Source organism: Pezoporus occidentalis, unplaced genomic scaffold (assembly GCF_034315485.1).
Source record: "Pezoporus occidentalis ecotype Australia unplaced genomic scaffold, CSIRO_AGI_Poc_V1 ctg202, whole genome shotgun sequence".
NCBI lineage: Eukaryota > Metazoa > Chordata > Aves > Psittaciformes > Psittacidae > Pezoporus > Pezoporus occidentalis.
Genome location: NW_026913879.1, coordinates 357,523 through 382,537, shown reverse-complemented (window position 1 = coordinate 382,537; position 25,015 = coordinate 357,523). Strand labels below are relative to the sequence as shown.

Genomic DNA, 25,015 nt, shown 5'->3' with positions numbered 1-25,015 from the left:
TTCCAGCACAGCTCCCTAATGCAGAAAGGATGCAATTCTCTTCTCAGGGACTAATACACAGATTTCTCTGGCTTCAGTGACATGGATTGTTCATCCCTGAAGAGGAACATATTAATCTCATTTTCTCCAAGCAGTTGCAGTGGTGTCTAGATTAGGAATGAGTCAAATCAAGTGAAATCCTAGAGAAGACAAAACAATGTGCGCTTTTCTTTGAATTAGGATGTCAAATTAAACTGCCTGGCCTTCAGTACAATTCTACTTTAAAATTCTTTCCCCCTCCCAGGATGATGAAGTTTGTAACAGAAGAGAACTTTGGGAAGTAAAATGCTTTTCAGCTCCTTACTAGTTCTCAAAGATGCAAAGATTTTACACCTCTCTAATTCAATTCAGCTAAAGACTATTTGCACTATGAACCCCACCAGCTACACTGTAATGCTTTCACAAAATCTAAAGCCCAGCTGAAGATACAGCCCTCTGTCCCCTAGAGGGCTGGCTGGGTACGAGGCACATTCTGTCCACCTCAGTTTGGGTTGCAATAAACATGATGTTCTCCCAGAAGAGGAGGGGAAAAAAAGAAAAGGGAAAAAAATTCCAAGACACAGAGCCTCCAAAGAAATGGAATCCAGATGTTGGAGATAACACAGCCCACTAAGAAGCCATAAACAGCTCCTGTTAGAGCACATTTTCACTTCAGCATTTTCCAATGGGTCTTGTTTAATTACCATGCACTGGGCTCAGTAACAAACCTGCATCTGGCCATGTTTGCTACATTTGTTAATGTTGCTCAGAGCATCTGTTTACTCCTTTCAGATAAATATTTTGCCATCTGAAATCTCCTGCCCCCCCCCCCATTGTAATTGCATCTTTTCAGTCAGTCCTCTGACATTCAGTGGCATTTGCTTCCACTGCTCCCCAGAGGGAATCCCTACCGATGAGGGAGCCAGGTTCTGGCCCAAGATCATGCCTTGCACTCTCACTACAACATCTTACCTGCTCTAAGCTCTCAATGTCTGCACGAAACCCTGAGAACAATGGCACTTCCAAGACAGCCATGTTAGAAGATCCAGAATGCAGCCATCTTCCAACGAGAAGAGAAAAAGAATGAAAACAAACTCAGCATCAAGATAACAAATGGTACATGAACAACTGAAACAAACTTCAGAGGAAAATATTGAAAGGATCTGCTCTTCTCTGAAGCACTTCTTGAAAGCCATGGTCTACTTGGTTTTACAAAATCCTCTTTTCTGCTTTTATGCAACAACAACTAAGCACAATTCGCAGCGGTCAGAGGTGCAGATGTCCAGGCAAATGGAAGCAGAAAAGCACAAGGGAGGGTGTAGTCTCCTGTGGGGCTGTTTGCTTTATTTTTCAATTACTTACTGAGAAAATGCACTTGGTAAAAAAGGAAACAACCCCTGGGAGTAGAAAACACTTCTGTTCTTTCCTAAGCAAAGGGCTGTAAATGGACTGTGGTGGAAGAGGAATGTTACTTCCCAGTTCCAGACAGAGTCATTCAACCCTGGAGTTATGGAAATGGCTATTTCCCTCCAGCATGGAACTGACACTTTGCTACTGAGTCAGTGAACTCACTCTCACATTACTAGTGTTAAAAGAATTCACTGCCTGTATTGTCTTCTATAATATCAGTGGAGAGTCCAAAACCTACTGCAATTCAGACTAGTTGTCACTGAAGAAAAACAACACAGGAAGGGGAAAGTATATTGGGGCCACTGCAAAAAGATTTCTACTTCTTGCAGCATGGCAGAGGAGTCTACAAGGTACAAAGAAGCTCCTGCTGATTCCAGAACAATGTTCCTTTTCTCTGCATTCACATATCGTCAGCTCTGAACTATCCCTCCTTGGCAATTTACCTTTTTACTGTTTACTTGCACCCCAAAGAGCACAAGCTTGGACCCAGAAGGGCTTTTTGGCTCATGCCCATCACAGAGAAAACACAGTACACAGCTTTCAGGCCCAAATCTGCCAGGGCTCAACAGGCTCCTCAGGGCTACTTGGAGGGCCTCACATCCAGGGTGGGTGTGAGCTCTCTGAAGCACTGCAGGGAGCCAGCCTGGGTGTAACACCACACCCCAGCCCATATGCACACAGTAGCATGGGATGGGCTGTGGACAGATCCAGTTGGCTTTGTGTAAGACAGCTCAGGGCTGACAGTCTCCTAGAGACATTAAACCTTGTTAATCCCAGTCTAACTCCATGCACCACACTAAAACAATCCCATAGTAGCCCTTTACCTGTATTTTCCCCATTACGTTAGGTATCTCGGCCTTCTACTTCCCATCCAGTTTTCTCTCTAAGTCCTTGAAAGCATCCCAAGGACTTCACTGAGCATGACAACACTTAATTACATTCTGAAGAGCAACCCCAAGCTCAAAATATTTCAGTTGTCATCCTTAGACACACTCCTCTCTTTGCATTGCCTAAATAAGATGATGAAGGAGTTAAAAGAGCATCATTACAAGAAGGGAAGGAAAGGGAGTATTTCATTTGCTTTTGTTTTCTTTCCAAGCAATCAATCTCCTTGGACTGGGCTTCCTCTCAAATTTCTGTCTTTGCTCCAGCAATTCCCAGGGCAGAAGTTTCAGAAACAACAACAGAAAGGTTGTGTTGATGCAGGGCAAGCTCCTTAGTTACAGGCATCTTCAAGGGACTGACAAGACTTCGTAAGCCTACCTCCCCACTACAAGCTGCAGCACTTAGGCAAAGGGAAAAGCGGTTGAGAAAGTGCTTTTGTGTTATATACAGCCAGAAGAACTCAGTATGTTTCCTGTATCAGTGAGTGCATCAATATAGATGTGTTGATCAGCAAACTAGACTGTCTCTGAGAAAAAGGCAGGACACGAATTTCCTACCTAGTGCATGTCTCCAGTATGACTTTGTATTCCCGATGGTCCTGATCTGAAGCTGGGTCATCATCATCCACCAGTGCCCTCTCTCTGTGCAGAGCTTCAGGGCGATTTTCATCTGGAGAGACAGACTGCAGGGGATTTGGAGCTTGAAGGTGCTGCTCTGACTTTGGCTCCTTCAGGTTTACCAGGAGCTGGAAAGCTGGTTTAGCAATGGGATCAGGTACATTGTAAGTGACATCGATCTGCAGCAGAAAGGAGGGAAAACAAAATCAGGGCAGGTTATTAGATATTAGACCCCAACATTTCACAGCATCTACAAATGTTCCCTAAAGAGCAGCATAAACACCAGATCTCTTCAGAGAGAGGTAATGGTGGGCACAGAGGCAAAAGAGGCTTTACAACACAGTAACACACATAGGTTAGGCTGCACCAGAGTAGATTCACCCTAGTACAATCACATTTACTACTACGAGTTAAAGCAACACCATGTAACATAATTACTTTGAGAGAAATACAAAGTGTAACTTCCCCCTCATAACAAAGGGGGATTAAAAATGTAGCAAACAGACTATGAGTTCAGAGATCATCTGCTCACACACTTTCTCCAGCCCCACGGCAATTTTACCTGCATCAGACAGCAGCCTTCACCTTTGGCACTCACAAACAGTCCCGTTGGAATACTGGGGATCTGGGGAGAATCCACAATTAAGACACAGACAAGAATGGAAATGAATATCAATTCTGTACAAACTATCTTTATGGTTATAAAGGAGGCTGCAGAAGTGGAGTGAGTACAGCTTATACTTTCCAGCCACCTGCCTTTAACAATGGTAGAAACAAGCAGCAGCACAAAATAAGCATCAGGCATTAGTTACGGTGAAAAATGCCTTTTGAGTGCTGCCTCCTTTGCTTCAGAAGCCAGACATAAAACCCCACAAAGTTCCAAGATCTCAGCACTTGTGCTTTTACCACTTCTGAACTTACCTGAGCTGTCATTCAGAACCCAGCTCACATGGACTGCTTTAGAAATTCAGCTACATGAACACAAAAGCACCTACCACTGCAGTCTGGAGGACTTTTTTATTCATCTTGTTAAGCTCAAATGTCTCCTGGTAGTCTAGATTAGTAGAAGCCAAGGAAATGGTAAGGTTGACTCCTCCAACATAAGAAAGGATAGCATATTCAGCCAGAGCCTGCAGGGCTACACACGTGTCCTAGGGATCAGAGTACAGGAACATAGTAAACTTACAAACAAGCACTGTGCATCATTAGCTTCTGGTAGCAGAATCTTCCTTATTTATTCAGTTAGGAAAAGAAATAGCAGGTTTTGTTCAATTTTTCTGTCAAAGGCATCTGTAAGGACAAAGTCTAAGCTCCTTTCAAATTATCAGTCCAAGAAAGAAGCGCTAAAGAGCACTGGAAAGCCTTAATTCTTACCAGTACATGGACAGTTACTGCCTAGACTCTAGAGAGAAACTGTGCATTGACCATTCCTGAATCCATTGATTTCCACAGTTGATTATGCATGCATCAAAGCTTCCCTTTTTTGCAGGCAGCCCACCTGAGTAGACGAGAATCCTCCAAGTGCATTTCTTTGCTGTGAAAGCCATTTTACTACTGGAAGTGCAGAGGCCACATCTCCTAGGAGTGTGTATGTCAAAAGGGCATAAGATGTCATTTCCACTTCTGCAGAAACAACTGGAAGGAGGGGTGGAGAAAGAAAGTAATCAAAATACCATTTATATTGTGTTAGAAGAGTCAATGGCTTTAAGTGACTTGAAATCTATAGCGTCATTCCCTGTTGTTGTGGCTTTGATAGTCAAAGTCTAGGAAATCAGCTGAAATGCCAGTGACTGCCAATAAAAGCTAGGAGTACCATCCCTACATTTCTACTTTGCTGCCATTTTTAGAATCCCTTGCACTCATCGCCCTGCTGCTGCAGCCCAATCCCTTATCTCTGTCTTTGCAGTACAAGTACCTGATTGCAAGAGCCCATCATTAAATCCCATGAAGGTATCTTCATCAGTAACAAGAGTTCCTGTCAAGCTCCAGTGTGTAAAGCCATCTAGAAAAACAGGACAGTGGCATATGTATGTTATTATAGCAGGAGTGCAGCTAAGCCTCTGTAAAGGGGAAGAATCAAATTCTATTTTTGCACTGACTCAAAGAACAGATCCTGCCCTGAACTGCACTGTCCTTCCTTTCAGACAGGCATCTCCTGGGCAAGAGGCTCCCTTTGCAATTACAAAAATAATTCAGTGTGACAAATTGGGTAATTCTTGGATTTTGGATGAAAATACAGCATCAGGAAATGCAACGTGGTCGTATTGACAGGAAAGATGCTGCAGAGCATCTGGTGCATTTGCCTTCCTTCAGCATCAGCTGCGTGCATGGAACTAAGGTACCCTTTCTATAGAGAACCAGGAAAACTCTTGCCTTACAAAGCCAAATTGTGCTGTGAGGAAGACCTCATCTTCTCCAGTAACTCATATCATTCCAGTTTCAAGGGCTATTTGCTTGTTCCTCTAAGAAGACTGGCAGTTCAGGGATTGCCAGGTTGGCCTCAGGAGCACAGTACCTTGTGTAATAGCCATGCTGTTCATCTTCCGCAGCATCACAGCAGCAGAGGGACTGTGCAGCAGTGTCAGGGCATACGCAGTCAGGGCAGTAGTGTAGGGATCTTCTGCTGAATACAAGTTGGACTCTAAGAAGTCTTTTGCTTTGTCAACAGCTGTCCTTTCTTCCTATATTTAGGGGAAAGAGCCCAAACATATTACCAGCATCTATGTGACAAAAGTTAGAATCACTTTATTTCACATTACAAACCAAAAACACACTAAGAAAGATGCATTTTACTCTCTGCAGAATGAAGCTGACGCTTTCCTTTCCCTAAGGAAAGCCATGCATCACAAATTCAAGAAAAAAAGGAGCAAACAGCAGAGCAAGAATGATGTAGACTAAACCTGAGTCACATTTATTCCCCCCTAAAGCTGAGGAAATTCCATGCCCCTGCAAGGCAGCAGATGAACAGAGCAGAAGTGAACTCTCTACTGTATGTTTGATTGTGTTCCTGACACTCTGGAGCGTCTAGCAGACGCCAGAGGATAATAAAGGCCAAGGTTCCCAGGGGTCCCTGCAGCCAACAAACATGTTTTATTAACTCCCTCAATGACCTCACCATGTAGGAACGTGGCTCTGATAATTTATAGAAACAATTTAATTGGACTTGATGTAATTTAGTTTCCTTTGATTTCCCTGTGGCACTAACCTTCCCCTTCCTCATTTCCTAGCTAAGATCATTAGTAACACTTGCAAATCTCCTCTAGGAAAACCATTAGATCCACATAAACTGCACTTCCAGCAAATAAAAATGCTAGGGCTGTCTTGACACACAGCAGCCCAAAGAGAGCATCACATCACTTCTCAGAAGAGGGGGGGAAACTGCTGACAGGGAGGCAGAAAGTTACTCTATGAGTGTTGGGAGATTTTATATATATATATTTATTTATTTATTTTTAATAAGATTGAAGGCCCTCCACTCCTACAAGAACTGGGGGTCAGGAGGTATCTGCCTGCAGCGGCAGTATAGTTTCACTCATCAAGCTCTAGCGGAAAGCATCTCAGCAGAAGTGCTGAGATTATCAGGGGGTTTAAAATAGACACTGCCCTTTACACTGGCTGTTTCAAAGGCTCCATGAACTCACTGGGTTTTGCCTGAATGGGGAATGCTTTTGTCTGACTATAGATCACTAGGACATGCTGCAACATCTACTACATCTCCAGCTCTGCCTGTGCAGACCTTGCCCACCACCACTCTTCCCCTTGGTTGGTGAAGAACTGTGCTCATGGTGTGCTCAGTGCATTTGCAAGTGGACATGTTCCCAGTCAGACTGGGAGTGTTTAACTATGGTGTTACCTGAGAATCTCCATCCTAGTGAAATTAAATGCAGGCAAAAATATAACAGAGGAGAGAAGCCCTTTTTAGCATGATTTTTAAGAAGGAATCTCTAGATTCTCTAGTATAACACCAGTTGTACTGGAAATGATTGGTTTTTTCCTACTTCAAAAATGATGCAGCGTTAATTGCACCTTCCTTTGTAGCTATTCTTTTTCCTGTAGTGTTCCTGTTCTGCCTCATGACAAAGAAAAGAAACATTTTCCTCCAGAGTCCTCAATCCAGCACATTACAGGAGTGCAGCTCTCCAAAGAAACTGTAATCTAATAGCAGTAGCATTTTGGCCACTGTAGCAAAGGCAGACCACAAAAGCTTCCTGGATCCCTGAAGCCTGTGCAGCCCTGGTTAAACTGCTGTTAGCACTCAGCTACTTACTTAGAGATTTTGAGTATATATAAGCAAGCCACCCGTATCTGCATAGGCCACAATCCCACCTTGAAATGACAAGGCAGAAAACACTCTCTGCAGCCATTTCTATGAGAGAGTGTGGGATGGGGTTGCAGGGAAGAGTTTTGCTCTGGTAGAATGATCCTTGAACTGACGGCTGAAGGATGGGAGATCACCCTGAATAACTCCAGAACAGATTCCTTAACTTTTGACTCATCTCAAGGCTTTCCAACAGCCTCTGTGACCTGGATGCTATCATTCTAGTGAGCACAGAACCTTTGAGAGTGAACAGCAGTAAAATCAAGTTTAGAAAAAGAGAGAATTTGTAGAACATGTAGAACATGAGAGCTATTTTAACCCAGCTTTTGTTACCTCAGAAGTTACACCTGTTTCCAGAAGAGATGCAACCACATAAGCTGTCAGGGAGATCTTCCCATGGATTCCACCCTGGAGGGCAGCAAACAGAAATCACTGGGTGAAACCAAGAGATAAGGACGCTGGATAAAATGACTCTTGAGCGAGACAAAGACTGTGTTATAAAGGAAGCTCTGGCATCATGGACCTTCTCTTGCTTTGCACATAAGGAGCATGAAATTTAGAAGCCCAACCCAACATTGTAGCTTCCTGCCCTAGGAATAACCTGAGAACGCACCCAATGCACAGAACTTCGTACTCCAAGACATGACTTCGTACTCCAAGACAAGACTTGACATCTTGGTGTCCATTCCCATGGGACATCACACAGATACCCAAATTCTCCTGGTTCTCCCTGTACTATTGTAGCCTTTCCAGTGTAATATTTGTATTAGGCATAAGGAAACTGCATCACTTCATGCTTTGATAATAACTTTACAAATGCAGCTATTACATGATTTTGAGTCTCTATAGTTTTTACCTGAATGTCCTTGTTTAGTATCCTGCCCATAGCAGGAAAGGAACCATCTTCTTTCTGATGCTGGATGATCCAGTCTTTGGCAGCTGTTAATTCTTTTGGGTCAATGAAAATAAACCCACGAGACTGTGCAAAGGACTTGAGGACAAAAGCTGTGAGCCTGTAAATAGGAATTTATCATCTTTACTGAGAAAACAAAGTTAGAAGAATGTATCAGTGAGGGGAAGACAACATTCTTAGAAAGCACAACTATTCAAAGTCTTGTTGGGGAAACACAAAATACTGTTAAAAACCATTGATGGTATAATAAAAGCACTTGAACACTGTCCAAGCTTGTGAATAAGTGCAGGATTAAGGGCCAAATTAAACTGAAAAGTGTAACAGGAAGATATATTTGTCTTAGTTATGACACACTTTAAAACTCAGTTCCCTTTTACAGGTGCTCATCTGTTACCCGAACCATTAAAGCTTTTAAATTAAGAATCAAACGCCTTATAAATACGGAATTACCTGAAAAGAGAGGAGTAAATTTTCCCATTTTGTTACTGTCTTAACTAAAAATAAAAGAAATCTATTGCTAAAGTCTGAGGCTGGGGTAGACTTCATACAGAATTAAGTCTTAAGAAAGCAACAGGAGTGTTTTTGGAATTCTAAACCTCTGACATGCAACAAGTGTGAACTCTGGCCAGCTTTGGAAATTGAATCATTCCATTTACAAGCCTCTGAGGAATGGGAGGGTAGAAAGCATGCTGCCTGGCAGGGGATTTTTCAAGTGTTAAGTAATCCTGTGTCACCATATTTTACATCTAGGGACTGGGAGATGCCAGATCACAGATAAAAGTTTACAATCTTAGAAACAGTGAGGCAGCAGCATCATTGAAGTGGTACCTCCCCTCAGATGAGTTCATGAAGAAAATCAGTTTAAAGCAAAATAAGGAGCAGATGGAGAAGACAAATGACAGTACGAGCAAATGAATGAAGACCAGAATCTACTACATCTGAGCCATTACAGTCAACTAACACACTGATGTGATGTAGTAGAACCTTAAAGGCTGTGGTTCCCTAAGGGGGACACCAGTGAGATGAGCTGATTTCTCAGTTTCTTGCTTTCATGTTATTTGACTCTGAAAGGTTCTGCATCTCAATTCTCAGGGAATAAATCTGTACCATTCCACTTCATCCACGATGGGATATAAAGCACTTGGGAGAAAGACTTCTTTGGGGTCGATTTTGGTGGTGGGTTTTTTTTCCTATCCGGGTAGAAGCCTCTGCCACTTCCAGAGACAAGTTTCTTTGTACATGCTTCAGGTGAAGCTCCAGTCCCTAGTGCAATTAGGTGCTTAAATGCCCCATGTATTGCTACTCCAATTCCAGTAGATCAAATACGACCCTAAAGCCTTAAAGCCTGGACATGCAAGCATGTGTGACTATCTTAACTGCCCCTCAGTCTTGAAACAACTATAATACACCTACTAGCGCAGTATGAACACTCAGCAGCATTGAAACAGTAAGTCTATGGTCATCGAGTATGATTTCTATTCTCCACTGTGTGTGATACCATGATGGAAGCTGGAAAATTACTCTTCTTTCCTTGCCAATTGTCTATTCTTCCCATTTAGCAAACACTGAAGTTTCTAACTCTGTTTTAAATAGCAACTCACCACATGCTCCCCGAGGAGTCCCTCTCGCCAAAAGCACTGTATGAACCATCTTGTCTCTTGTAGGTCAGCTGGCGCTGGTAGCCTGCAAGTCACAAAAGAACTGGGGGAGTCCAAAATCCTCACATAGAGGAAAACAAGTATTTCAAATGAATGAGGACTCAGACCATCTGGCACCAGTGTAAGGGATTCTGCTGCCCGAGGCAATCTCTCATTTTGCTGTGAGGGATAGAGCCAGCTCTGTGTACGTACACTGTAGCTTACTCAGAAATCCATTCAGGCAAACATCTGGAAGACTACAACTCCTGTTACAAATGGGATATCCCTCTGAAAAGATGCAGTATTAAAAGAAAGGGGTTTATTTAAGCATACAGCCATTCTCCATCCAGTTTCCTGAAAGCACTGTGCAGATGGACATTTCTTTTCCATGTTGAATGCTGAAGAGAAGAACTCTACTGGAATGTCTTTTGAGACTGAAAATAGTCAAAATGCTTTTCCTATTAGGAAAATAATTTGCTTCTCAAACCTGTTTGTTTTACAACTGTGAACAGCCCCTCCTAATAAAGGGAACTCCTCTCTATTGAGGAATACAGAACACACCCATTGGTAAAGCCCACTGGAACCAAACCCTTCAGAATGGGTATTTCTGATATGGAGATATGTCAAACCCACAAGAAGACTGTGTCAAAGACACTTAGTGCTCATTTAATTCTCTGACACGAGTAGATGTTTTCTTCCATACTGCATGGCATTTTTATGGGAATGGATTACTTTTTCATTTCCAGAATGTTTCTTTATTGACCTCTCCAGACACAGGCAACCCCTGAGCAAGGGCTGCCCGTGACTCCTACACTTTTCCCTGTTGCTCTACAGCCTTCCAATAGTCTTAGGAAATACTGAAAGAATGGTTTGAAAAATGGGAGGAACAGAGCTCTAGAGATTAATGATGCTCTTGTAGTAAAAACACCTTTGTCTGGGGGTTGTGGACTACATACAAGTATGTGGCAGAAAGCATTAAATTGCTTTTCTTCTACATAACTTACCAGTGAGCACTTTCCCCTTAAATTTTTCCTAAGTGCTCCTATCCAATGCATCAGATGGACAAATTAACTACTCATATTTTTGTATCAGTCTTATTTCCTCTGTTCTTTCATTCAAATGTTCATTTTGAGTTGACTTATGCTTCATTGCTCTTATGTTTATTCCTCACTGCTTGCTAGGTTGGTAGTGGAACAGACTTTATGTCTCACTTGCTCCTGAAATCTTCTGGTTCTAAGCATTTTCCTAGCTGCTTGGGCTCATAAGAGAGGTTCAGCTTTCTAGATTTCCCCTGCTCACCTGCTTTTGTAGAACTGCATTTGGGAAAGCAGAAAACTTACTGCCTAGTTTAGCTCAGGCCACTTCTAAAGAGCAGGATATGGAAACTGTTGGGTAGCAGCACTTTCTACGATGGATGACTAAGCGATGAAAAAGTGGTCTGGCTTGGTAAGTCACAAAAGCCTTCAGAGTAAGCAAACAGACTTTCCCATCTAAAACCTTATACTTGGCAGGGCTCCAGCGCACACAGAAAAGTTTAAAGCTCTTGAGGGTTTCTTCTGTAAGGGTTAATCACCAGGCAGGGTTTGGAGCTAAAAACCTGGCAGCTTTGCAGATTTGTGAAAAGGAAATAAAAGCAAATAATATTGCAAAGGAAACACTGACCTGGACTAGGAAAAAATCCCCTTTGTCTTGCTGCTATCAGCAAGCACAAGAAATGACAAGTGAAATGCCTGTAGCCAGGCAAAGGAAGAAGCACTGGGCTTTTGCTGCTGCATACAAGAAACAGATCACACATTACACTTAAGATTTATATTTGCAGAGGAGAACCACCAAATCCTGTCACCTCTGACTTCATGACATGACTATTGTCTGACTCATACACAAGACAGCTTTGTCCCTTTGGGTCATTCTTGTTTTCAAATGATCACTGACTTGTCCTGAGAATTGTCTTTAGTTATAAAACTATTCTGCATGTGGCTCTTCTCAAATAAACACTGAGAAAAACAGTACATAAAAAGATAGATAGCTTTGAGCTGTTTAGTGAGGTAGGACAGGACACTGAAAGGACACATAAAAGCCTTTGTTATATGGCTCTAGAGTAACTACTCTGGACTTTCTGGAATGTTTAATCATAGAAATAAGCTGCCTAAGGGAAAAAAAAAGATAAAACATAAAGCAATAAGCATGTAAAATAGGAGTTATTGAAGGGAAATGCTGGCTACATAGCAAGGGTAAACATCTTGCCATTAAAATCTGTTCACCTGTGAGATTATCCTACAAGAAACGATGAATCTTTATCTCCTGGGACACTGTTGATTGCAAAGTACAATGTGATGCTACTGATTGTAAGTGCAATGAAGTTACCTTGAACAAGGTAATCAGTAGCTTCGCTCTCCACCTCATGACTGAGTTGTTTGGTTTTCTGCAGGTATTTCAGGACAAAAACATTAGGAGCAAAATGGATCATGTTCTGCTCCCCACATCCAAATGGTAATCGCAAAAGATTGTCCAAGTTGTTCAGGGTAGGACCCATCACGTCTCCTGTTTGAAAAAGAGGCAGTATGTTCAGCAGCAAGGAAATGCTTTACTTCCTTTTGATGTCTTACAATTAAAGTCCACCTGAGTACACTAAATTCTACTAGCTACAGATAGTAACCTTAAAGAAACTACATCACAAGCTGAAAGTCCTTCAAATGTTAAAAGTCTTAGCCCTTCAAGCTCTCACTAGAATAAAGAAACTTCACATTTCAGAGTTTCATTGTCCATGACTCCCCAGTTTAGGCTCTGAGTTTAAATACAGCACAATTTTTGATTATGAAATGAATACTATGGATTCTAAGAGACAGTGCCTCTGCAAAGCCGATCAACTCTAGGCAGTATCAACTCTAAGACATTGTCAACTCAAACAGGGTTCAAACAAGTGACCAAAAATCCCCCAAACAATTATTTGTCCCAGAATTAAGCAGCATACACCTTTGTGACAACCTATGACTATCTTAGCTGGCATCTATTGCTCAAATACTGGTCAGAAGCAAGTAACAGCTGGAGTATCTTTTCATATTTGATAATTGGTACCTAGTGATACCTCCTCATAATTGATACCTATTATTGAAGCCGTAGCTCTTTCTGATCCTGGAATTATGTTGTGGGGAACTCCAAGAGTAAATGCTTCATTGTGATTTTCATCAGTCTCTTCTTTTCTCCAAATTTTAAACTCTCCCATTGACCCCCAGCCTGTGGAAAAGCCAATGTACTTCACCTCAAGCTGTCTGGGGACTGTCCACTCCACAATAATAGACTCATTTAGCACCCGAGTACCATGGCCAACCTGAAAGGAACAAAAAACCGTGCAGTTCCAAGAACCCACATGTATGAAGTCTATCTGCCATGTATCCTTAGACCTAGTAACTTATGTGTGCACCAGAGAACATTGTACATGGATGAGTACTTTTCTCTTTCCCACCCATAAAACAGTCCAAGGAATTTTAATGAGAATTCCAAAGGCTTGACCTCCACAGCGTTCAGCACACTTAGCACTAAAAACACCAGAGATTGAGGTACTGAGAACATCATTTGGCAAGCAAAGTGTTCTGATTAAAACGGCCTGATCAAGACTTAATGTAGAAAAAGCAACAGGAATGCAGCTTTCACCTTCCTAAGCAAGCCTAATAGAAATCTGCCACATGCGTGCTCAAACTCTATTTAAGAAAGCCAGAGACTTCCAGAACATTTCATAGATAAATTCACTACCTGGATAACTCCATTTTTCCAGCTGATCCAGAAGCTGCGGAATTCATCCCAGGAGAGGATACCAGCTGTGTCCCTGCTGGCCACAGGCTCACCCATTTTGCTTATAGAAATCCATGTTTTAGTATTTTGATGTCCACCAATAACAATCTCTGTCATCTCTGCCATGTCATGAGGACCAGAGGACAAGGCCAGGTGAGCATCATTGTGTGCTTTCACAGCGATGTCAAAGTGTGTCATCTGGGCAGGTTTCTGCATGTATTGGTACTCATATTTGTTAGGTGTAGAAATGTGTATTTTCTCTAGTCAGAAAAAGAATGGAATATTGTAAGAATTAGAGCTTAACTCACAATGCTTCAAAATCAACCCATACCCAACTACTAAAATTTAAATAGACTTCTCCTAAGTACATGTTCTTTTTTCCATCCTCTCTTAAGCAAACTATAAAAGTACACGTGGATGTTTCTTCCCATCTTCTAATACAGAAGATCCTTCAATTCAAACTGCTGAGCTGGAATTCTTATGAAGCCTGTGATTTTTCAGTTCTAATCTAGTGGTCAAAAGCATCTGTGTTTAACTACTGGAGTCAACTCCGAGCTATCCGAATCTCAGGCAGAAAGCACATACTTGATTCCAGAACTGAATTTTAACACATGGACTGCGAATGCAGCACAGTCACAGTTACTGTCCACAGTGCTGAATGCTGAACCTGTTCCGAAAGTAAAGGAATTCAATTGCCATTTCCAGAAATCACTTGGGCAGTTAGAGCAAATTCATAATTAGCCAGCCAGGGAAGAAAGACTCTTTATTCAGAAGTTCCTTCTCCACCCCAGAACTCATCAATCACACAGAAATGGAAACAAAGAGGTTTTATTATTATTTTTTCCCCATGAGATGATGCCACATATTTCTATTTATAACTAAAATCAAACAAACTTAATATCCCATTCAAATCATGAACTTACCATTTGGGCAGAAGAACACACTATAGGTGTATTCTCTGGACAGTCCCTCTGGCTATATAAAGACAGAAATCCATACATAAAAACACAGTGCTTGGATTAGCAGTAACAGCTATTCAGTTTTATTTACAAAACACAAACAATACTCTGCTGCTGTACAGTGGTTTATATCCTTTATGGAAAAGTTCTTATGGTAGATTCCATTAGCTAGAGAGATGCTAAGCACAAAAATCTCACATTGCAGCACACTGGTTAGGATGCACAGAGCAAGCTTAGCTGAGAAAATTTCTACCCCTTTTTCTTCTGAACAGTACTGAAGATTCACAGACAGGAACTCAGAATCCAACAGGCTCTTTCTGTAAATGCACCACTAAAACTGATCATTTCCAAGAACATAAACATAAATCAACTTGAAGATTCCTATAAGCCTCTTCATATACCACTGACTACTTAAAAACTTCCATGATTTGCCCAAGCAGTTACAATTGTTTTTGTGAATTATTACAAATTTCTGTTTTCTTACCTCAATAATAACACTGCTGCGAACATAATCCACTGCCACTGGGGTCCTTCTGTCCAGATAATTGTCCTCCAAATGCTTGCCATTCTTTAAGGTCTGCATCCCATCCTGACAGCAGCTGGTTCCACCGTAAGCAAAAGCTTTTGCTAAGAAACAGAAAGGGAAAGAAGCCGAGATTTTGAGATAGGAAGATCTTCAGGAATTCAGGTGATGATCTAAATGAATTAGGATACAGTTGATTAACAGTACATTGAGTGGTTTGTAATTACAGCTCTCTTGTATCACCTTGATTCCATATTTGAGTGGTCACATCTAAAACAGGACACTATTTGGACAGTCACAGGGCAAGAGAGAAACTCTTTCCTAGTTTCTAGTGTTGCACAGTTTTTACAGTGATTATTCGGTTGAAAGATACATAGAATTTATTGTTATTCTCTTTTGAACAATGGCAACTGATCTTTTCAGGAAGAGGTAAGAGGTTCAAACCTTACATGACCACATATCACACAACAGGGAATCTCCTGAAGTGTGTTCAGACAGACTCTTCAGCTCATTACAGTTAGAGAAGCTGTTTCTAAGAAACAAATGAGGTTGAAGAGCAAAGTTGGCAGTCAGTGGAATGAATAATTCCACTTTGGGGTACGAAGGTAATAAGAATTTTCTTCTGAAAGAGGAATACAAAGGAACATTTGTAAAACTCCTTCAAGCAGCAAGCTAATTTTATATCTATACTACCAGTGATGTTGCTCAGTCCAAGCTCATTGAAGGACAAAACGATAGAGGTGGGTTTAGCTTCCCCAGGGGCAACGCACTTCTTTCTTGTCAGATGGTGTTTCCCAGGATGCCCAACAAACTTTATGCCTTTTGGAACAGAAATCTTCACGTGGACCTGTGGAAATTTCGGAATGCAAATTTCAGCTGCAAAAACTAACTCACAACCCAAAACTGAAACCCACAAAATGCTTAAGAAAAATCATAGTATGCAGAGATTATTCATTCTTCAACCCTTCCAGTATTGTATTTGACTGACAGTGTTATTATCAGCTCTCTACAAGTAGCTCAGACTGACACTATAGAGCTAGACAGATAATGTGTTTGAGAAGAAAACATCTAGGGAGACAGGATTTACTGGAAAAAACCTCTTTCAAAATAAACCCTTTCTGATTCAGAAGGACATTCTTCTCTGCAGTTCAGGAAAAGCTCCTCAATTGTCATCCCTACAGTGTTCAATATTTGTATTTCTGAAGTGTACAAGACACTTCAGACTACTAGAGTTGTGTCAAGCTAAAAGTAAATAAAGCCATGACATTGATTCATATTGAAAAGCAGTATTTTTATCTGAGCTTATCACTACGTTATCTCTAGACCTTATCTACTGCAACTTGTAGATCACTTTAGGAAATTCTGAAGATAAATCAGGATTTAGCGACTTAGCAACAGGAGCAAAGAGGGCTGTTACCTCTACACAGACAGCTAAGTAGTTGTAGACAGTCAGTGGGATTTTGGTCTGTTCCCCCCGGATGACGTGGTACGGCAACGTGAACTCAATGAAGAAAGGTTTAAATGTCTTCAGTTCTGTTTGAGTGGCAATGCCCAGCCCCTGCTCCTCAGATAGCCCCACAGCTTCTGTGATCCAGGTAGTGATGGAGTCTGGCACTTCCACATGCAGCTGTGCTTCTCCAGACACATTACTGCCAAAGAGAACACAGAATCACTTGGGTTGATCAGATTCATGAAATGCTTTTGAATGAAGCTAAAGCACACAGGCAGTTTGGGGAGTTCCCTCCAGATCCCAACTTACAACACAGCATCAGCATCTGCTTTGCTTAAGCTTAAGCTATTGCAACTAGCAGTAAGCAAGCAGCATGTCAGGTGCTGGTCTGTGTATTGAAATTACAGTAGGAAAGGGATGAAAAGAAGTAGTTGGATAAAATCCTAGAGACCACTACGCCTTTGAACAGTGCTAGGTTAACCAAGCACTTTGGCCCACGAATGTGGTTCTCCAGCTCAAACTAGAGCAGAGATCCTGGGAAATGCACTTGGCTTGACAGCACCAAGTCATTTTCATTTCTTTTAAGCACATTAGTTTCTTAATATTTAGGTCTTCATCCTAACTGCAGTTAGGTAGCTGGTACCTGCAATAAACTTCAGCCCTGAAGAGCAAGCAGAAGGGTGTCCTCGCTCCAGAACTGGCAGTATTCCAGTCTGTTTAACCAGACAATTTGTTGCAGCTGATGTTCTTTCCACTGGGATTTCAGCCCATAACCAGCATTAACATTATTTTCACACATGAGGGCGCTTACTCTTCTGGGCGGGGGGCCAAAGTACACACACATTTCCAGCCATTAGACCCTCCAGCCAGGCTCTAGGAATTTTTCGAATTGGTTTGGGAAGTTGACATTAGGCTTTTGTTTCTGGGTTGGGTTTTTTTGTTGTTTTGGTTTTTTTTTTGAGGATTGTATATTATAATTAGAAATGGTAGAAGAAACCCCAAAATTCTTCCTGTTCAAGAGAGTGGAAATCAAGGAATGCTCAACTCAGTTGCTCCTAATGAAATGAAGTGGAGAGAATGCAATCTGCAACTTTTTATTCCACACTCGCCCACTTATAATTAACTGGCCCAGCTTGCTGAGGCCCAAATGGGCACTTCTGGAATTCTTTGTGTATTTCTACAAAGCATATTTCATGCTCAATTGAGCAGATTTGAATACACTTGCTGCAAGTTCTTGTCAAATTTAATTTATAATCATTCCTTGAGAATGAAGTTTACTTGCAAACCTGGAGAAGCCTTTTAGTAATTGCTTCAAATTATCCTGATGTGCTGCTTCTGGAAGAGATTAGTTATCTGTTTCATTCAGTTTGGTTTTAGTTCCAATTGTAACCCAGTGGAAACCATGATTTATGAGGCAGTAAATTAAGGTTACATCAGCTGGAAGAGAAAGAAGGGCTCTGTGCAATTTAAAACAGAATACTCACCAGTGCATGCTTAGGCTATAGCAGCATTTACAGAAGCAGCTATTCTGCCTCCATCTCCTCACACACCGCAAACTTATAGCCCCACTTGCTCCTCAATAACTTGTTGATACATCATTTCCATAAGAGAGTAAGACCTGGAAATGTGTTGAACCAAACCAATGCTCCTTTTCTTCCCTGAAGATACTCTGCACTTGACATAATGGTGAATCACACATAGGTTGCAGTGTATTCACAAATGGCAGGTTCAACTCTATGAAAGTGAATACACTTCAAGACCAGATGAAATGTTACAAAGAAAGATTATTGATTAAAGCAGTAATGAAGAAAAGGAACAAGAAGAAAGAAGTATCAGAGGGTGCTAATGTAACTCCAGCAGGTTTTAAAGAGCTTTGTTTTCTGTAGTTGAAGAGGATGCAACCCTCTGGATATAATTAAAGGAATTCCTTGTCAATACCTGACATTGAGGCAGTGCCAAATCCATGTTTCAGGAAAGAAGGTTCTTTTTCTCTTCTCTGCTCTGCTAGAACAAGAAATAAGTCCTTGGCAATGAATTCTTTTAATAAGACAGTTTTAACAGTAACTGATAAATTATTGTTATCACCTGAATGCAGCTCACACGACCCACCAAACTCTAGCTAGTACAGATTCATTACAAAGTGAATGGGTGTATCATTCTTGACACATGTTAAATCATCGTTCCAAATGATCCCATCGTGTATACACACATCAAACAGTCTGGAGACATCAATAAGAATCTAAAGAAATTAGTATAAATAATATTATTTATGTTGTTTTTTAAGAAAAAATAGGTTTATGATCCAAATTCTTTCACCAAAAGAAATCAAAGGGAGCATGTGACTTCCCATGTGATCACAACAAGGCCTTACCAATAGCAGTGACCCCAACCACTATTTTATATTCCCTCTGTTTCTTCTCCTGGAATTGTTTTGGTCTCTCATATTTTCATAATTCAGTTGTTTTTCTACACCTGTGATGCTTTGTTGACTTTTTCTTAACTAACCTCCAAACCTCACTCTGCTAAGGGAGGCCACCAGGTGGCTCAGAACCCAAAGGGAGCTGCAGCATCAGCCAGAGTGCTTCACACTCCCCCACTGTAGTTCTTTTGACCATCAGGTGAATGGTCAAAACCACTGGCAATGAGCAGCTCCGCAAAACCAGGGCCAACTTGCACATATTGAGAAGCAGCAACTCATCCACAGAGAACAGAGATTCAAGTGATCACTTGGAAGAATATTACTTTGCATTTTTCTATAATTAATTTAAATTTAATGAAGTAGTCTCACTTACAATTTTGTTGGGTCTATCAAGAGTTTCCCCATACCCCTCCCTTGTCTAAACCAAGCAATTCCCTGGGGGTATGGAAGTGGAAAACAGATGAGAGTATAGAAAAAAATAGCTCTGAGTATCATCAACCATATGCATTACAGCAAAAACGTTACCTTGGTGCTATTTTAGAATGCATTGTAGCCACCAATGTCCCAGTATGTGGCTGAAAAGCTGGGACGGCCTCATCTGTGTACATGCCTCCATTCTGCCTGTGGTTTAAGCTGACTATATCAGTCATTACAACCAAGCCAGTTTCCTAAACAGTAAAGGTGAAGACCACAAAACAAAAACCAGCAAGGGAAAAAAAGAAAAGAAGAAAAAGAGAATTAAAACATGCGCCAATAAAAGCTTTTCAGACAAGAATCCCCCAAGCCTGTGCCAACATTTCCAAGGCAAATTTCAATTGAAACTTGAGGATTTTTTAAAACTTAATATGAAAATATTTGTTAATGTGAAAATATGTGGACACTTCCCAGGCAGAAGCCTTATGAGAAAGCTCTTGTTTGCTTGGAAAATGCATTTAAACCAATATCTAACATTTCTGGGTATGTGTAACCGCCAGACAGTTACAGGTGAAAAATTATTACACATATTTTTCCCCTAGAACATTACATTACAGCTTTTTATCCTTCTTAAAAGCTTCCAGTGTGTTCTGCTGCAGTTAGCAGGCAGCTCTCACATCAGACATCACCAATCCTGCGCTCCCAGGAATGCCAAGCAAAATGGAAACTGTCCACAGAGCTTCACAGGAAAACTGCAGAATTCCTAAGAAAGCTGTCTGCCAAGCTCTGTCCCCTAAATGCACTTATTCATAAGAGACAGCAGTTCCCAGACACCAAAGGCAGCATGAGCTTTGTTCTCTTTACATATCCACCCAATTATTACAGATCAGGTGTAGAGCAATGCATACGTACCAGCTAGTAACATATGTACAGAACATGTTTATGCCTCTAAGAAAGAAAACAACCCATCAGAACAAAACCCCAACAGATGACAGGGAGAGAAGCAGCATTGGCTGAAGCAGTGGACAGTTGGGGGCTTAGTTCACGATTAAAACGTTGAGGCATTGGGAGAATATGCAGAAGTCTATGGGGTTTAAGACAATGTAAAGGAACAATTCAGCTGAAATTGCAGAAAGGACAAAGAATAAAGAGGCAGAGGATGTGAAGGAAGCCAGGATCATTGTTATTATTAGCAGCTATGTGGATTTAAAAATGGAAGGAACACAAAATATTAGACCTGTGACACTGGTTCTCTAGGCCAGTCTATCTTTAGGAGTGGCAAGCAGTAGAAGCCTACGTAAAGAATATAAAACATATATAGCAAGCCTTTCACATGGCATGGCCTTACAGTTTCAGGCAATCAGGGAACAGAGATTATGTGCTACAGCCATGGGGAATGCAAAGAGCTGGGGTGGCAGCAGAGTCTGAAAGGGTGGATGGACTGTACTGTGCAGCTGTAGGGAAGCAAGAAGGAGGCAAACAAGCAGAACCCTTCAAATACATCAGGTGATGATCATTTTAATCAAAAGGAAGGCAAGAAGATAATGGGAATAGGGTGTGGGAAAAAAAAGTATGGCCTATGGAGCTGAAAACTATCTGTAGACATAAAAGTAAAGAAGACACTCCATAGAGAAGTGAGGCTGATTCTTCCTACTGTGAACGCGAAGCGAGCATCCTTGGTGATGTCCCAGTGCCAGGGAAAGACAGAAGATCTACGGCGTCTACGGGAGGACATGCCTGGCCACCAGAAGTGCCCTTCTTCTTTTGGAGCTCCAAAAGCATCAGAGACATCATACTCTGCAAGCTCTTGAAAAACCTGCAGGGAAAGGGGAGAGACTGCTGTCCTTAGGTATGAAGGCTACCTGCCAAAGGTGAAATGCAGATAGCTGTAGTAAGAAAAAGGTATCAGTGTCTTAAGTTTCCTTTTACCTGACTGGCTGTCAGCTGAAAACCTGTCTTCAGCAAATAGACGCTCTTATCCACAGTGGCAATGCAGACACAGCTTGACTTTGCAGCTCTGACCTTGATGTTCACAACATCACCAGGTCGGGTCTCATTTGCTGAGAGCACCACTGCAACCTAGGAATTGAACATCAAATCCCACGATCCCAACTCAGAATCAGCACATAAAACTACAAAGAGTAACAAGACACCAGCCCTTCCTCTCCACTAGCTATAGTGCCAATACCTGATTTTCAAAGGAGGACTTCACTGTGAACTGCAGGCTGTCTGTGACCCCTTCTCCATTCTCCCTGACATAATACACCAGGAGACGGCCCAAGGGAGCCATGTTGGGAACTACTGAGAACCGGAGGAATGTCCTGCAGACCTCAGCCTCTGCTGCAGTGACACTGGGAGGTGCTAACAGAAATAAATGGGAAAAAGCACAGTTTTAGTACTCAAAATCACTTTCTTCCTGCCCCATCCAAATGCTGCGAGGCACAGAACTCTCCAGTCACTTCTTGTGCTCCTGTTGCTTACATTCTTCTTGATCTCAGAATCTTTTCCCTTTTGATTTTGGGAATGCTGATAGGCAATTAGCAGCCCTGGCATAATGAGCTGTATGGAGAAGGTGGAACAACTACTCAATGTTTTTCCTGTTCCCCGAATTCACCAGATTTGTATTTTCTATTATTCTTTATACAAAACTAGGAGCCCACACTTTATTCCCTCTTGGAGAAAGAAATCTTTTTTCTATACGTATGCAACGAATACCACTATTTTTCCTGCACAAAATTATTGTATGCCCTTTAAGGAGCACAAATTCAAACAACAGGATATTTAGGTTTGTGGAAAGGTTGTTTTCCCCTGAAAATGAAGAGTGAGTTTGCATTTCTGATGCTAGCTACCTGTGCCTGGGAGGCGTGTGATACCAATGTTCTTCTCAAAGGGAAAGGTGGCTCTTTTGCTTCTCTGCTGGGTGATATTGCTGGGCTGCAGTCCTGAAAGGACAATGTTGCCTCGCGATGCCACTTCATAATGTAGAGTGAAATTGCAAGGACATGTGGACTTCACTGCAATCCAAGCCTCCTCTCCTACCTGCACTCAGAGACAAAAAAGCAAAAGATTTGGTCTATTAAGTGCATGCTTTTTATTTATAAAGCACAAAAATCTATTTGGGTTTCAGTCCACAAGAGATGTGACCTTTCTCCTAAGGAATGTTTGCATTGAAAAGTATAGTACATTAGCACTGTTTTCGTTGACTTTCTTCACAATAAAAAGGGGCCTGTGTTGAGCTCTTCACTCCCTGTAAATCTAACAGGAGAATGGGCTGGGGGGTTGTATGCATTAATGAAACAATAAAGGAATCTCTGGAATCCTGAAAGTTAAGCCTTTTGGCACAGAGCAGCTGTCAGAATTGGTTGAATTTTAGACACCTCTTCCGTAGCCCAGCCCCAAAATGAAAGAGCTGGGTTGGGGGTGGGAAGGGATGTGCCCCCACAGTTTAACTGAGATTAGATGTGGTGATTACTTTCATATGGCAAATACTAATTCAAACATAAGCAATGTGGCATGAAGTTCCTGGGAGCAGATCTGAGGGAAAACGCTTTCCAATTACACAAGTCTTAATTTGCAAGTCTGGCACTCAAGGAGCTGTCAAACAAATAAACAAGACAAGAGCTTCTTTTTTCTGGGCAAACTCCTCTGATGCCTGCAACAGGCTCCAGAGCAGCACAGACTTCCTGCACTTCGTGTGCACTGAAGGCCTATACTCACAGGAACTCACTAGGTACTGAATACCCCGGAGACAGAATGATCCAAATGCTGCCAGTCCCAACAGAGCAGACATCAGTGCTCAGTCACAGGCTTAGGACTGGGTCATGTCTGCCTGAGTAACAAGCTCTCTGTGGAGCCACCAACTTCCTTTCTTGCTTCTGGGATACAAGGAGCAACTAACACTTGTATTAAGTGGGAATTCCACACCTGACCTTCCTGCCATTTAAAGCATAGCAATGCCCAGCTAGGACTGTTAAGGCTGAAGAGCAAAGTTAAATCCCAATGAAATCTTTTGAAAAACCTCTATTTTTCCAGCACTAACAGTGATATCTTTCCAGAATGTACTTATGGTACAAACCAAATTGGCAAGTGCTTGCATACAAGGAGCTGCTAATGGGTTAAATACAGTGAGAATGCCACAGAGTCCAAGAAGTGCCTCGTGACATGAAATATTTGAAGTATTAAGAATTCCCCAGTGCAAATGATGAAACAATTCATTAAAAGAAAATGAATGTAGCTAATTGGAACACCCAGTAAGAGCTGGCAAAGCAGGGAAACAGTTCCCACATCAGCTGGTCATCCACTCCCTAGCTTTCCCACAGAAGAATTATTTCTAATCAGGTTATAATAAGAACAAGGTGTTCAGATTAGCAGTGTATAATCCCCTTTCCATACCTCAGGAAACTTGTAAAAGATTAATTAGCCATTAAACTTCCATGAAATGCAGTGATAAAAGAAATGTTCTTATTTGGATACAAAAAGTCTCAAACCAACCTTTGGATCTGCTGATATTAGAAATCTAAGTGTCACTTTTTTACCCCATAAAGCAATATGCAGACCCTTGGAGCACCTTCTTGGGTACAGAACAAATCCTAAACAACTCAGTAAAACAACATGCAACGGGAATCATGGTTAAATCAGGTCTTTCCTTTAGGAGAGATCACAACAACTTTCATATGGAAGAACTGCATTTTTAGAGAGGCTCCTACAAGAGAAGACAACTAAATTCATAATTTTATAACTGGAAGACTAAATAGATCCAGTTGAGATTTAAAGTGGAAGTTCTAGTTAGACTCCATAGCCCTAATTTGGATCTTTAGTAATCAAGCTACTCCCACCAACATCACTTCCAATCTCTCCACATTTGTACATCATTTTCACCAAACATTTTGTACGTGAACATAACTGGAGGAGCACAGAACATACATTCAAATAGGAAAACCTTTTCAGTGCCTACATTCACCCTCTCTTCCCTGTCACAACAACACAAAGGAGAATGAGACGCTCAGCAAAGCATCAAATGTACTTTGCTTAGCACTCTGTGCTAAGCCCACATTAAACAGATATTAGGTGGCTGAAGAGCAGCTAATTCAACCTTTGCACTGGAAACAACAGTCCAGGATCCCAGAAGCAGAAGCGGCTAGAAATTTAATTAGAACAAAGTAATTTAAGCCAAGAAATGCAGTTGTTGCTATGACGGAGTACGACGCCAACATACCTGGAAAGGTTTATCTGGTGCCTGGAGCTGGATGTGACACTTGCTGGGCGAGTACCAGCTACTGATGGATAAGTAGTTTGGCAGATACTGATCCCCAGATGGTTTTCCATCAATCGCTGTCACTTTGGTCTTAACAAAAGTTACATCTGAATGTTATGCATGTATAGAAAGCCTGATTTGTACTCTCTTCTTACACGGGGTCCCCACCTCCCACTTTATACTTTCCAGCAGTTATCTCTCATCTTTTTTACATAGCAACAGTACTCCAAATATTGGACCCTTATTACCCTGTTAAGCTGTATTTGGAGAAGCATCTTTACATGATGGTCATCAACCTAAGTTCTATTGGCAGCAAGAAACAAAGCAAGTGTTTGCTGCATTTAAATCAAGAAGCTGAAGCTAAAAGGCACTGATTTCTCTTTGTAGCACTGATTTATAAAGTGCAGGT

General features: G+C 41.5%; 1 protein-coding gene across 2 annotated transcripts in view; it reads right to left on the bottom strand.

Moving 5' to 3' along the window:
* CPAMD8 (C3 and PZP like alpha-2-macroglobulin domain containing 8) overlaps window positions 1–25,015 on the bottom strand; it is a 44,685-nt gene that overhangs the window by 11,210 nt on the left and 8,460 nt on the right. The window contains exons 13-36 of one of the 2 annotated variants that reach the window (XM_062618694.1): window positions 24,568–24,696; window positions 22,202–22,391; window positions 21,541–21,713; window positions 21,282–21,431; window positions 21,007–21,168; window positions 19,464–19,606; window positions 18,458–18,520; window positions 16,487–16,718; window positions 15,763–15,916; window positions 15,031–15,173; window positions 14,511–14,562; window positions 13,549–13,847; window positions 12,901–13,126; window positions 12,163–12,339; window positions 9,763–9,844; window positions 8,105–8,261; window positions 7,582–7,656; window positions 5,446–5,611; window positions 4,846–4,932; window positions 4,429–4,565; window positions 3,926–4,081; window positions 3,493–3,555; window positions 2,871–3,109; window positions 991–1,078 (exon numbers count right to left, since the gene is read on the bottom strand). In XM_062618694.1, coding sequence (XP_062474678.1) covers window positions 991–1,078; window positions 2,871–3,109; window positions 3,493–3,555; window positions 3,926–4,081; window positions 4,429–4,565; window positions 4,846–4,932; window positions 5,446–5,611; window positions 7,582–7,656; window positions 8,105–8,261; window positions 9,763–9,844; window positions 12,163–12,339; window positions 12,901–13,126; window positions 13,549–13,847; window positions 14,511–14,562; window positions 15,031–15,173; window positions 15,763–15,916; window positions 16,487–16,718; window positions 18,458–18,520; window positions 19,464–19,606; window positions 21,007–21,168; window positions 21,282–21,431; window positions 21,541–21,713; window positions 22,202–22,391; window positions 24,568–24,696 — 3,543 coding nt within the window. Of the gene's footprint in view, window positions 1–990; window positions 1,079–2,870; window positions 3,110–3,492; window positions 3,556–3,925; window positions 4,082–4,428; window positions 4,566–4,845; window positions 4,933–5,445; window positions 5,612–7,581; window positions 7,657–8,104; window positions 8,262–9,762; window positions 9,845–12,162; window positions 12,340–12,900; window positions 13,127–13,548; window positions 13,848–14,510; window positions 14,563–15,030; window positions 15,174–15,762; window positions 15,917–16,486; window positions 16,719–18,457; window positions 18,524–19,463; window positions 19,607–21,006; window positions 21,169–21,281; window positions 21,432–21,540; window positions 21,714–22,201; window positions 22,392–24,567; window positions 24,697–25,015 lie in introns of both variants that reach the window. The other variant, XM_062618695.1, reaches the window with a different exon arrangement.